A 13384-nucleotide genomic window follows, 5' to 3' on the forward strand; every position below is an offset into this window, starting at 1 on the left:
CTTCCCGAGTAGCTGGGATTACAGGCACTTGCCATTATGTCCAGCTAATTTTTGTATTTTTAGTATAGATGGGGTTTCACCATGTTGGCCACGCTTGTCTTGAACTCCTGACCTTGTGATCCACCCACCTCGGCCTCCCAAAGTGCTGGGATTACAGGTGTGAGCCATCGAGCTCGGGCCCTATGGGGAAATTCTATCTCAGTTCCAACCAGGTCTTCCCCATACTCGCTATTTCTCCAAAAATAATTTATTTCCTGGATCACAGAACTGATGCGTCCTTGAAGAGCTCTAACTTTATGCAGAATTAGTCCTAAGAATTCAAACATTGTTCTGCCTTATTTTACATTCACTTTATTCTCAGACAAGCATACTCCTAAGGGCACTGTTTCTTCATTGCTGTAGAATATTCCAGCAACTGACACACACTGCACCAATCATGATAACCAAGAGAAATGGAATATCATGATCAGCCAGACCTGGATACCCTAAGAAGTGAAAAGAACCTCCATAGCCACTGGAACTTATGGAGCCATGAGTGTGCAATTTGACTAAATCGTGCTGACACTCCAAGCAAGCCACACAAGCCTGATGCATTACCTGTCATCATGGGTCACTCTCCCCTTCCTGAGAGTGGTATAAGATCTATTCATTATAGTCCTGAGGGGAAAAAGAAACTGTCCTTAAATGGGTGGAGAGTACATTTTGGGAGGGACTATAACTGGGTTATTCAAAACTAGAGTCTTTGGAATCCTCTATTCTTCTTTTTCTTGAGACAGGGTCTCACTTTGTCACCCAGGCTGGAGTGCAGTGGCAAGATCTCGGCTCACAGCAGCCTTGACCTCCCGGGGTCAAGCAATTCTCCCGCTTCAGTCTCCTTAGTAGCTAGGACTACAGGTGTGTGCCACCACACCAGGCTAGTATTTTTTTAACTTTTAGTAGAGACAGGGTGTTTGTTGCCCAGGCTGGTCTCAAACTCTGGGGCTCGAGTGATCGTACCGCCTCAGCCTCCCGAAGTTTTGGGATTACAGGCATAAGCCACCACGCCCGGCCAGAATCCTCTATTGTAACCTAAACAATGAGCATGAAATAGCATGAGGGGCTTACAGGACTGAGAGCCATCACAGCTGAATGCAGGAATTAGGTACCCTGGGGTAGCTTAAACCTCCACTCCCCTCTGTTGCTCTGGTCTTTGCCAGAGGTGGGTCCCCTGGTAAATACAGAGGACATTCATTGCCTTCAGCTGCACATTTAGAGAAATTACTTCCCTCCAAATGTTCATGGTCTGGTTGAAATAGTATTTTTAGGTGCCTGCCTCCCAAAAAAAGAGGCAAAATGATCATGTCCTATCTATCAGTACACTGGTACAGCCAGGAAGTCAGAAAATGAACACAATTGTCTGTGGGTTGCTTCCTTTGAAGACTAAAGGAACTGCTGAAGAATCAATCCAGTGGTGGTATTCTGGCCCTAGCTTTCTGCTGGGACCACTGCCGTGGCTCCTGCTTCCTGGTTCTCTAGGAACTAACTTCTTGCCTACTTTGGAGCATGGTTCTTAAGGTTCCCATTGGGTCTGTAATCCTCCAGAATCTTTCTAATACATTTCTTTGCTTAAGTTGGGTTCTACTACCTCTTGGAACCTAAGAACTCTAACTAATACAGTGGTTAACTGTGGACTGTAGTAAATCAAATGCACCTGTTGCTGTTCTGTCAATGCTATGCCTAATTTTGTTTCTATATTGAAAAATTATCATAAGTAATTCTCAGTTGTCATGACCTCTTTTAGGAATCAGGCTAATACAGTCTTCTCTTTCCCTGTTAACACCACTAACAATAATATGTTGATGTGTCTACTCCAGCTTGATGCCATCAAGTAGTGCAATGGAATTTAAACCGATGGCCTAAACTAGAGCCAAATATTATAATTACCCATTACATTGGTAATATATTGATTAGGGAGGATAGGAACATGGAAGATATGGTGTTGGTTATTTAATAAAACAAACCAAGGAGTAGTGTAAGTTAAAAGCACAGGAAACAATTAACAAGGGACAATACAATGTAAAACCCAAGTTATTTAAAATGGTGACTAATTTTGAATAATATCCTATATTTCTTCTAGTGTTTCCCTGCCTTTTTTTTTTTTTCTTTTTTAGATGGCGTCTTGCTCTGTCGCCCAGGCTGGAGTGCAGTGGCGCAATCTCAGTTCACTGCAACCTCTGCCTCCCAGGTTCAAGCGATTCTGCCTCAGCCTCCCGAGTAGCTGGAACTACAGGCACACACCACCACACCTGGATAATTTTTGTGTTATTTTTAGTAGGGATGGGGTTTCGCCGTGTTAGCCGGGATGGTCTTGATCTCCTGACCTTGTGATCCGCCCACCTTGGGCTCCCAAAGTGCTGGGATTACAGGCATGAGGCAGCAGCCTGGTCCCCTACTTCTTCTGACACTGGCTGCTGTTAAAATCTGGAGTCACAGTCCTACTTCACCTGGATCGACAAGGTTGCTAAATGCACGAACTCAACACTGGTCCTTTTCGTGGAAACAAGACACTAGCTACAATATGTCTGCTATCTCCTGTGGGGCCATCTGGGGCAAATTATTGTCCACCCCTTTTCCCACCATGCTTGGGTTGGGCTAAATGTGAGGACCAATATGGACTCAAGTTATTATAACATCTGGTTATATAATAGGACGTAGTCAATGGGCAAGCGCTGCATCAATATTCAATGGTGGAAGGGACCGAGCCATTCTGTTTTGGTAACTGACAACTCACTTTTTCTGAAAATAAAGTGTCAGTGATAACTGGGATATATAAATCTCAAGTCAACCTCCCGCTGACTGTTCCATGGATTGTTAAGAATTACACTGTGGTGAGCTAATAAATACTAAAGCCTAAAGCACATGTTTCTGTGAATAACAGGGGAACATTTAGTAAGTGTCCACTGGTCTCCTGAGTGGAGGAGAAAGGATTTCGCTTGACGATTATCCCACTCTCCACTCCCAGAAACACTGCAGCCCCACTTGAGGCAGGTGCCCTCCCCACACACTTCACTGCTTCCCAGGGATCCCCTGCACAGAGAAAATTGATTCTCAGATATGTTCTGGGCTACTCAGTAAATGGGCTATGAAAGTCATTAAATTAATTTCTCATATTTGTTACATTTACACACAAAAATATCAACAGAGCAAACAAAACTTAAGATTCTAAGAAGGCTGGGGAGTTGAGCCACTGGTGTGTGTGTGCTCTATTTCCTCTTCCTGTGTACAGATCAGGATGTGACAGAGCCTTAATTTAAAGTTTGAAACTACAATCCTCATTTGCACAAGAATTTGGAGTAGTAGGGAACCTGGGCTCAGCAAAGAAGGTTGCGGACGAGCCTCCAGACTTTGGTGAGCCTCGTCTTCCTGTGGACTTCACCTCCTCACCTGCCTTTGCTATCCTGTGTTACCATGTTTAGACTCCACTCTAGCTCAGCACCCTCTGGTCTTGGGTAGGTATCAAAAATTAAATCTTTTTGTCTAGCTTCGGTTTCACACCTCCTTCCTTACATCTTTCCTATAACATCCAATAAGAGGATATCCTGCTTTTCTCCCTAGGCTAGATCGACTTTCCATGGGCACCACCATGTCTAAATGTCAGCAGGGCACTTCCAGCCTTCCTCAGTTTGTAACAGACCATTATAGTGCATGGTCTTTTAAATCTGCAATAGGTACACCAGGGGTGACCCCAAATTTTAATTTCCCCTTTGTGGATCCTGGAACTATGATATCCTGAAACATTTAAAGGAGGATTGTTTCATGTATACATGGAAAGATTAGGTTCTGACACAAGTTGCCAAGAATGGAACCAAAATCTCACTAAAGATGTTGAGAGAACCACTGGGAAGTCCTGTCAATTTCCTGTTCAAGTGTGACTCACTAAGACCATACCCTGTCCCCATCTCACAACAGCTAAAGACCAAATAATTGACTTCCTCTTCCTCTGCCCCTAGAGTCACCTAAAATCGCCTTGAGTAGAGTTCCAACAAGTGTCCTGGTGTTCCACTTTCAAAGATGCCAACCAGAGATGCCCAGAGCTTTGCTATAAAGTGCCTCTTAATCTCATATAAAACTCAGCCTCACCAAGACTCAAGTCACATTCCGAGTGTCCTGGTGTGCTAGGGCACTTGCAGAGAATCTGCTGGTCTTGATTCACTGGTGGAGGCGGTAGGTGCCCCGATTAGAAACATGCCCTACCTGGGGTTTTAGAAAGTGGGCTGGCAGTCATCTTTCCTCATACCTATCAGGCAGATGGTACCTGCCATGGTGTATTGTAAAGTTTTAAAAAATAAAAAAATTAGAACAAAGAAAAATTCAGCCTCAAATCATTAGCACTGCAATCCTCAAGCCATTAAGAAGGCACGTCCTAGAAATAATTAGAATATTTTTCCATCTAGAAAAGGCAGAATATGGCCGGGAATTGTGGCTCATACCTGTAATCCCAGTATTTTGGGAGGCCGAGGCAGGTGGATCACTTGAGGTCAGGAGTTCGAGACCAGCCTGATTAACATGGTGAAACCCCATCTCCACTAAAAATACAAAATTCTCTGAGCATGGTGGTGCACACTTGTAACCCCAGCTACTTGGGAGGCTGAGGCAGGAGAATTGCTTGAATCCAGGAGGCGGAGGTTGTAGGGAGCCAAGATCATGCCATTGCACTCCAACCTGGGCAACAAGAGTGAAACTCCACCTAAAGAAAATAAAAGAAAGAAAAGGCAGAATATTTGAACATTTTAGAATGACTGAAAATAAGTTAAGTCTCTTCTCAGATAACTCTAGACTGCAGAAGGCCAGGTGAGAAAGGAATTGTTTGTATTTCAAAAACAAAAATCTTAGTCGACTAAGAAGCATTAAGAAGATACATTCTATATACATAAAGAGAAACTAGAGAAAGAGGAAAATTAAAGACTTGGGGACTAGGTTATGATAAAATCAACTTAGAGAATCACTTGGATTTATGCATTGTAAACTTTGGCATAATATAATAATATGTTGGTAGGAAGATGTTATATATTATAAAAGGAAGCTCAGAGAAGAGAGAGAATAAATTTTAAAGGTTTTAATATCATTACTATTTACTAAATTAAATTGTAATGAAATACATGAAGCTATGTGGGTTCTAATATTCCCAGAAGTTGAATAGTAGAAGACAGAATTGGGTGCCATCCAGAACCTGTGCATATGAACCTTCTGCGTGTAATGTTGCACCTGGTCACTACGTAATGATCAGATAATGGCTAAATGAAATTTTCATACAGAACTGGGGAAATTCGTTTGCTTGATTTTCCCTTTACCCACGTTTCATAAGGTAGACTCAGAACAGTTTTCTACCATACTCAAAGGTTTATTATCACAAAAGAATAAAACCTCTTGGCTGAAAACTGCCACCTTCTAGGAAAACTGCCAGCTAGTTACACTGACAACCTCCCAGAACTGAAAACAAATTAATCATACATGATTTATATAAAACAAAGTCTCATAGAATGAGCTATGAGGCATGACTCTACAAGAAAATAATTTGATTACGCATCTTAGTGGCATACAGTATAAGGATAAATAACTGCAAAGAAATCTTAAATTTTATTTAATAATTTTATCAGATAAATTAGTAATTAGATTAATTTGTTTGAAATCAAGCTTTCAAGTATAAGGAAAGAGAAGGAAAATAATAAAATTGAAATGCTTAAATTGGGAATCATACTGTCAGAACTGAATTAGAAATATCAATAGAAACCTATGCTTTTTGAAAGAAAAAAAAAGAGTATATGTTTTTCCAATTCTGTCAGAACTAGTAACAAGGGCTTAAGAGAATGAACCTAATATGTGCACTTAATGCTGAGATTATGGCATCTTTCCAGGATGCCTTGGAGAAATGACTGATTCCAGGAGCTATTATGAGCCTGAGGCAACTTGCTGTATGTACCAAGAGGCAAGAAATAATTCAGATCAATGGGACTGCGTCAAAAGAACACAACAGGGCCCCCCACTGGCCAAAGTGTGTCAATTTGAGCAGCAAAAATAATTATTGCAGTTGATTAAATCACATTCAATCTATAAGAGGCCAAGAGTCCCTAATGATATGCACAAGACAATTTTGCTTAAAATTGAGTAAAGATGGTGAATTGAATAGAGTGTATTACTTTTGGATCCTTTATTCAAACATCCTATTATTTTGACACATTTATCAGTGAAAAATACAGAATTTAGTAAATACTAAATACAAAGTTAGAAAGCATTTTCTGAGGCCGGGCGTGGATCTCACGCCTGTAATCTCAGCACTTTGGGAGGCCGAAGTGGGAGGAAAGCTTGAGCACAGGGAGGTGGAGGCTGTAGTGAACTGTGATCGTGCACTCCACTCCAGCCTGGGAGACAGAGTGTGAGATGCTATCTCAAAAAACAAAGAAAACAAAACAAAACAAAACAAAAACAAGCAAGCAAACATAGTCTGGCTTGAGGGAGGATGCCAGTATGTGATCATAAATTGGACAAAATCATTCAAGATAGCCGCATTTCAATCAGATCAAATTTCAAATTTTCAAATATCTATAAGCATTTTATGTTCTTAAAAATATGAGAAAATTGCAAGATATTAAATTCAAAGGTTTCCAAAACCAGTTTGAAACATATTTGCATGTCTTAAAACCTTTTGTGAAGTTCAGCTGTATTTAGAGAAGTAAAAATGCATTGGCATATCTCGAGTCAAAATACAAAATCCAAGCGATCAGGGCAAAGTGGAAGGAACCAACCCCAACCTCCCCGCATGGAAACAGAGAGTGTGCGCTGGTCACATCCAGGGACGTGCTCCATGCAATCCACAAATTTAGATCTGCCCCGACCATATTATATTGACCATACAAAAATTAAAAAGTAGCTTTGTATGTACTTTACTGATATAGAAAAAGTCTATGTTATATTGCTAAGTATAAAATTCAAATTTCAGAATGTCAATAGTATAATCCCACTGAAGCAAAAAAAAAAAAAAAAAGATATGTTTTTCAAGTTTGACTCTATAATCTTTGTATGGGAATTTTTAGTAAAGCGTATATATTCACCTACAGCTTAACTTTTTAGTCTTATAAAAGGCAAAAATGAAATTTCGACCATGAAATTCACGGTTGTAACCAGCAATACCAATCTCGCACGGTTGCAATACTCGCACTCTTCGCACTGTAACCTCTGGAATCCACTGTAACCTCTGGAATCCGCTGTAACCTCTGGAATCCGCTGTAACCTCTGGAATCCGCTGTAACCGGAGATCGCTTAACCCGGCCGTCCCCTGCCAGGACTCGGGCGGCGGTCAAGGGTGCGCAGGCGCAAGCGCGGCAGCCGTCGGTGGGGTTCTGTGTGCGGTTGAGACTGCTGTGGCGTTTCACCGCCTTTTAAGTCTGCCTTCCAAAAGGCGACGTGATGACTCTAAAGGAAAAGGAAAATTTGTTGCGTACGCAGAAGGGCAGGCTGGGCTCACTCTGGGCGTCTTTCGGGGACCGACGGCCTCGCCCACGTGCTTCCGGACACCAGAGCGCCGAAACCCCGTGCGCTAGGAAACGCACAAACGCCCCAACGGGCGAAGCCACTGGCAGCCAGGAGGCGGCGAGGGTGGCTTGTCTTCCAGAGACTGGGGAATTAAGAAAGGCAGAGCCACCTCCTCGGCCCCAGCGCAGCAAGTGCAGGAGGCAGGGAGGCCGCAGCGTCCCGCCGTCCCCGGTACCCGTGGAACCCGGTGCGCGCCCAGGAAGCTGGGGCGGCTCAGGCCCAGCGTGCCCAGAAGGCCAACCACGTTGGTCAGGAGGACGCTCTCCCACGATCCGCGATCCTCAGGCTCTGATTAAAGTCCAGTTAAAAGGAGCTATCCGTTCTGGTATCTAGTGTTACTCTTGTGATAAATATGATGTTTAATACGGAAGTATCTTTATAGTCATGCTGCCAATCAAAGAACAAAACACGTAAAGCCTGTGCGCAAAGAACACGAGAGCATTTCGCTCTTCAGGAGGTGCAGTTTCTCTTTTCTCTTCCTTTGTTTCATATGTAATTCCAAGGAGAATTCCCTGTTATCAACACATTTTGCTCTTTGCCTTTGTTTAGGGGATGACATAGGCTCATTGCATTTGATCGGATTAATGTTAACCCCCGCCCCCACTCACGTTTTTACTCTATACTCTACCAGTAATACAGCAGGATTTTATATCTTTAACCTCAAAATTCAAGAGCAGAAAAATACTCACATTTTATGTTAGTTTAACGTGAAAACGAGTTACTTCAGCCCTGACAGGATACTTTTAAACCAATACTACCTAACAAATCTGTTTCTTATTCATATAAGCCCATACACATGGTTTTTTAAATGAGTTTTATAAATAATAATTAGCATTGAGGCCCTGATCTAAGTATTTGAAACTCCGTTACTCTTCACAACAATCCTGAGGTGGGCATATTTTCCTCATTTTGCAGATAAGGAAACAGGCACTGGGATGGTAAGAAACCCAGGCCATCTGGCCCCTAAGAGCCTTTTACCACCATGCTTAAAGCTTCACCCACTTTTGAGATCCAAAATATTACGTAGTGCACACATATTTGGTAACCAAATCAGGATTAAACATTAAACTTAAGGACCGAGCACAGTGCCCTATAATCCTAGCATTTTGGGAAGCTGAGGCGGGCAGATTATTGACCTCAGGAGTTCAAGACCAGCCTGGACAACATGGTACAACCCCATCTCTATAAAAAATATACAAAAATTAGCTGGGTGTAGTGGTGTGTGCCTGTGGTCCCAGCTACTCAGGAGGCTGAGGTGGGAGGATCGCTTGAGCGGAGGAGGCAGAGGTTGCAGTGAGCCAAGATCACACCACTCCACTCCAGCCTGGGTGACATAGCGAGACACTGTCTCAAAAAGAAAAAAAACAAAAGTAAAGTAAGAACATAATAAGAAATATGTTCACTGTGTTACAGGGGATAAAAAATAAATAGGGAGATAGATCCTGCTTTCAGGGTAAGTGCAATTTGCTGAGTAAAATAAATATTTTAAGATACCTTAAAAAAGAAAACAAAGGCTGTTGTAAATTGGATATTCAATTAAATATTCTTGGGCAGATTGGCAGATGATGGATCTAATGAACTTGGGGTTTATAAATACACAGAATGCCACATTTTCACCAATATCTTATGTTTTGTGTAAAGATTAAAACCAACTTTGAAAATGAATTGTTTATGCGATTATCTTAAAAATAAAGATTATATAATAAGTCACATTATCTTGCATTATGTGACTTATCTAGGGGGTTAAGGCACTCTTATTCTGCTAATGTTCACAGCACTATTATATAATCATTTCAGAGCCCTGAATTATAATCCCAACCCTGTGACAGTTACTGAGTAAATTTTGCAATGTAGATTGATTATAGAATATAAGTGTATTACTTTATTTTTTCTCTATTCATTGGCATCCTTTTATATTTAGGATTTGACACGATTGCACACAACAATCTTTCTACTAAAATATTCCATAGAGTTGGCCAAGGATGGTGGCTCACGCCTTAATCCAAGCACTTTGGGAGGCTGAGGCAGGTGGATCACCTGGGGTCAGGAGTTCAAGACCAGCCTGGCCAACATGATGAAACCCTGTCTCTACTAAAAATACAAAAATTAGCTGGGCATGGTGGCACACGCCTGTAATCCCAGGTACTCGGGAGCTGAGGCGGGAGAATTGCTTGAACCCAGGGAGCAGAGGTTGCAGTGAGCAAAGATCATGCCATTGCACTCCAGCCTGGGCAACAGGAGCGAAACTCTGTCTCAAAAAAAAAAAAAAAAAAAAAAAGATTGAAGCTCAAGCAGGTTAAATATTATAATACTATATACACACTAGATTACATACTAAGCCACACAGGTAGTACAGAATAGAAATCCTATTCCAGGGCTTCACAGACCTCAAATTGCTTCTGTAAATGGTTCATGTTTATTAATTTACCTTCTCAAAGTCAATATACTTCAGAAACATACAACTGCTATCATTAAAATGTGGTTACACATAACCTAGCACATAGGTGCTTTAGAAGAAGGGAACTTTACCATTTGAATTTTTTTTTTTCCTCCGCTCTGTCGCCCAAGCTGAAGTGCAGTGGCATGATCTCAGCTCACTGCAAGCTCCGCCTCCCGGGTTCAGGTCATTCTCTTGCCTCAGCCTCCTAAGTAGCTGGGACTACAGGTGCCCGCCACCACGCCCAGCTAATTTTTTGTATTTTCAGTAGAGATGGTGTTTCACTGTGTTAGCTAGGATGGTCTCGATCTCCTGACCTCATGATCCACCTGCCCCGGCCTCCCAAAATGCTGGGATTACAGGCGTGAGCCACCGTGCCAGGCTACCATTTGATTTTTTAAAATATCCTAACATTTGTGTGTGTGTGTGTGTGTGTGTGTGTGCATGTTTCTCATGAATATGGTATTATTGGTCCTTTTTCCAAAAATATGGTATGAAAATTAATTTTTTGCTTAGAGTCAGGGTCTTGCTCTATTATCCAGCCGGGTGTGCAGTGGCACAATCATAGCTCACTGCAGCTTCAAACTCCTCAGTTCAAGTCTCCTCCCGCCCCAGCCTCCACAGTAGCTCGGACTACAGGAGTGCACTACCACACTCAGCTAACTTTGTTATTACTCTTTGTAGAGGCAGGTCTCAAATTCTTGGCCTCAAGTGGTCCTTCCACCTCAGCCTCCTAAAGCACTGGGATTATAGGCATGACTCACTGCACTTGGTAGAAAATTAATTTTCATTATAAAAATCAGAAAGGAAGAACTTGTTGTTTGATGGCCAATACCCTGAATTTCATTCCAACTTCTGGTTTTCTACATTATATGTAGGTACCAGTGATTTTGTGCCATTTTTATTTCTTCAGATTTTTCCTCTTCTACAATTCTCCCATATGTGTTATTATTTGAAGCCCTGATCACAGCGCTGAATCATTTCTGTTCTTTTTTCTCCCCCAACTCTGGTTCAAAACTTCTGTAACTCATTCGCTGCAAAGTCTAGAATCTCTCTTGCAAGTGAGCTGACCGGGTGGGCCAAATCGCCTTGGAAGGGAAGGATTGTTACAAAGTCAGTATGTTGCTAAGACTTCTTGCTAATTTGCTGTGTAAGCTGCATAGACTGTCAGGAGATTCTCCTTTCCACTGATGAATTTAGCTGTGTGTTATGACCCGTATCAGTGATTCTATTTGGATTGATTAAGGTGCAATTTTTTTCCATATGAATGTTGCACCTAGTTTTTCCCTGTAATTGGTTAAACAAATGTCTGCTGTTTGCATTTCAACTCTCAGCCAATAACTGCTGGAAGTGATTTAATGCAGCTGGAGAATGACACTAACAATCATTATAGCCTGCAAAGTGTGAAACAATTTCACTGTGCTTTGTGGTCTCTTTAGTCTGAGGACTAATAATGTGCAGCGGATGTGACTTGAAAAAAAGTATTTCATTATAGTTAAACAAATAATGTAAAAGAGGGGTGAGTTCTGGGGCAGCTCCATGCTGTTTATCTGGCATGAGCTTGTTTTTATAAGAATTCACTTCAAGTGTGGAAGGGAAATGCTTTCATCTGAAAGGGATTGCTGTGCTTCATTCCGGTTTCTCCCTCCATCTGATAAAAACTCTTGCTGAGTGACAGCACAGATGTAGCTCATTTGAAACAAATGAAGGAAAAGGAGAAAAGGGATAGGGGTGGAGCCAAGGAGTAGTCAGTCATGTTTCCAAAGTGCCGCGGTTTCCCCTGGTCTTTTCGTTCACCCCAGCGGCCCTGGTGTCCTCCCTGCAAAGTGCGATGCCCTCGCCCCTGGCCCTACGCCCCCACCTCCCCAGCGAGTTTTCCCCGTCGGTGGACGCGCGGCCCTGCAGCAGTCCCTCAGAGCTCCCTGCGAAGCTGCTTCTGGGGGCCACTCCTCCTCGGGCCCCGCGGCTGCCGCGCCGGCTGGCTTGGTGCTCCATTGACTGGGAGCAGGTGTGCTTGCTGCAGAGGCTGGGAGCCGGAGGATTTGGCTCGGTGTACAAGGCGACTTACCACGGTGTTCCTGTGGCCATAAAGCAAGTGAACAAGTGCACCAAGAACCGACTAGCATCTCGGCGGAGTTTCTGGGCTGAGCTCAACGTAGCAAGGCTGCGCCACGATAACATCGTGCGCGTGGTGGCTGCCAGCACGCGCACGCCCGCGGGGTCCAACAGCCTAGGGACCATCATCATGGAGTTCGGTGGCAACGTCACTTTACACCAAGTCATCTACGGCGCCGCCGGCCACCCTGAGGGGGACGCGGGGGAGCCTCACTGCCACACTGGAGGACCGTTAACTTTGGGAAAGTGTCTCAGGTACTCCCTAGATGTTGTAAACGGCCTGCTCTTCCTCCACTCGCAAAGCATTGTGCACTTGGACCTGAAGCCCGCGAACATCTTGATCAGTGAGCAGGATGTCTGTAAAATTAGTGACTTCGGTTGCTCTGAGAAGTTGGAAGATCTGCTGTGCTTCCAGACACCCCTATACCCCCTAGGAGGCACATACACCCACCGCGCCCCGGAACTCCTGAAAGGAGAGGGAGTGACGCCCAAAGCCGACATTTATTCCTTTGCCATCACTCTCTGGCAAATGACTACCAAGCAGGCGCCCTATTCGGGGGAGCGGCAGCACATACTGTACGCAGTGGTGGCCTACGATCTGCGCCCGTCCCTCTCCGCAGCCGTCTTCCAGGACTCCGTCCCCGGGCAGCGCCTTGGGGACGTCATCCGGCGCTGCTGGAGACCCAGCGCGGCGCAGAGGCCGAGCGCGCGGCTGCTTTTGGTGGATCTCACCTCTTTGAAAGCTGAATTCGGCTGACTGAAAACCTGCGTCAAGATAAGCTTGTGTCTGATTCTGTTTGTTTTTAAAGGAAGTGGAGATGTCGAAGAAAACATATTTGTGGGATGGAGTTTTAGAAAATAAAGTTACTAAAAACTCCTTTAGTCTCCAATGCTTTTTCTACGACACATTGCAAAGCCACAAATCTAGTACCTGTTGTCTCAGTACTGTTAGTAACTAATCTTATTCATGTAGTCATGTGCGTTGCCCTCCATTGATAGTATTTCATTTATTCAAATTTGTTACTGATAAAACACTTTGTCCAAAACAGAACTCCACTGCAGAAATGTCAAAATTTTCTATAAATCCATATATATCCCATACCTACCACATAAATTCCAACTATTAACAGTGTACTTGCTCCCACACCACATCAGTAAAAACTTTTTAAAAAATAAGTAATGCTTTCCTACTACTCCCCACAGTAAAAACTTCTTGTTTGTAATGACCTTCACACATAAAAGTCATACACTGAGGTACATTTA

General features: G+C 43.2%; 1 protein-coding gene across 1 annotated transcript; it reads left to right on the forward strand.

Moving 5' to 3' along the window:
* The first annotated feature begins 11480 nt into the window (after positions 1-11480).
* MOS (v-mos Moloney murine sarcoma viral oncogene homolog) lies at positions 11481-12984 on the forward strand. The gene has a single exon (XM_011937568.1). The coding sequence runs from the start codon at positions 11838-11840 to the stop codon at positions 12876-12878; it is 1041 nt and encodes a 346-aa protein (XP_011792958.1). The 5' UTR covers positions 11481-11837; the 3' UTR covers positions 12879-12984.
* Positions 12985-13384: the final 400 nt, after the last annotated feature.

Source organism: Colobus angolensis, unplaced genomic scaffold (assembly GCF_000951035.1).
Source record: "Colobus angolensis palliatus isolate OR3802 unplaced genomic scaffold, Cang.pa_1.0 Scaffold166, whole genome shotgun sequence".
NCBI classification, from domain to species: Eukaryota; Metazoa; Chordata; class Mammalia; order Primates; family Cercopithecidae; genus Colobus; species Colobus angolensis.

What these genes read in the sequence shown, in the direction of transcription:
- MOS (XM_011937568.1), top strand. Translation starts at nt 11,838, where the DNA reads ATGCCCTCGCCCCTGGCCCTACGCCCCCACCTCCCCAGCGAGTTTTCC.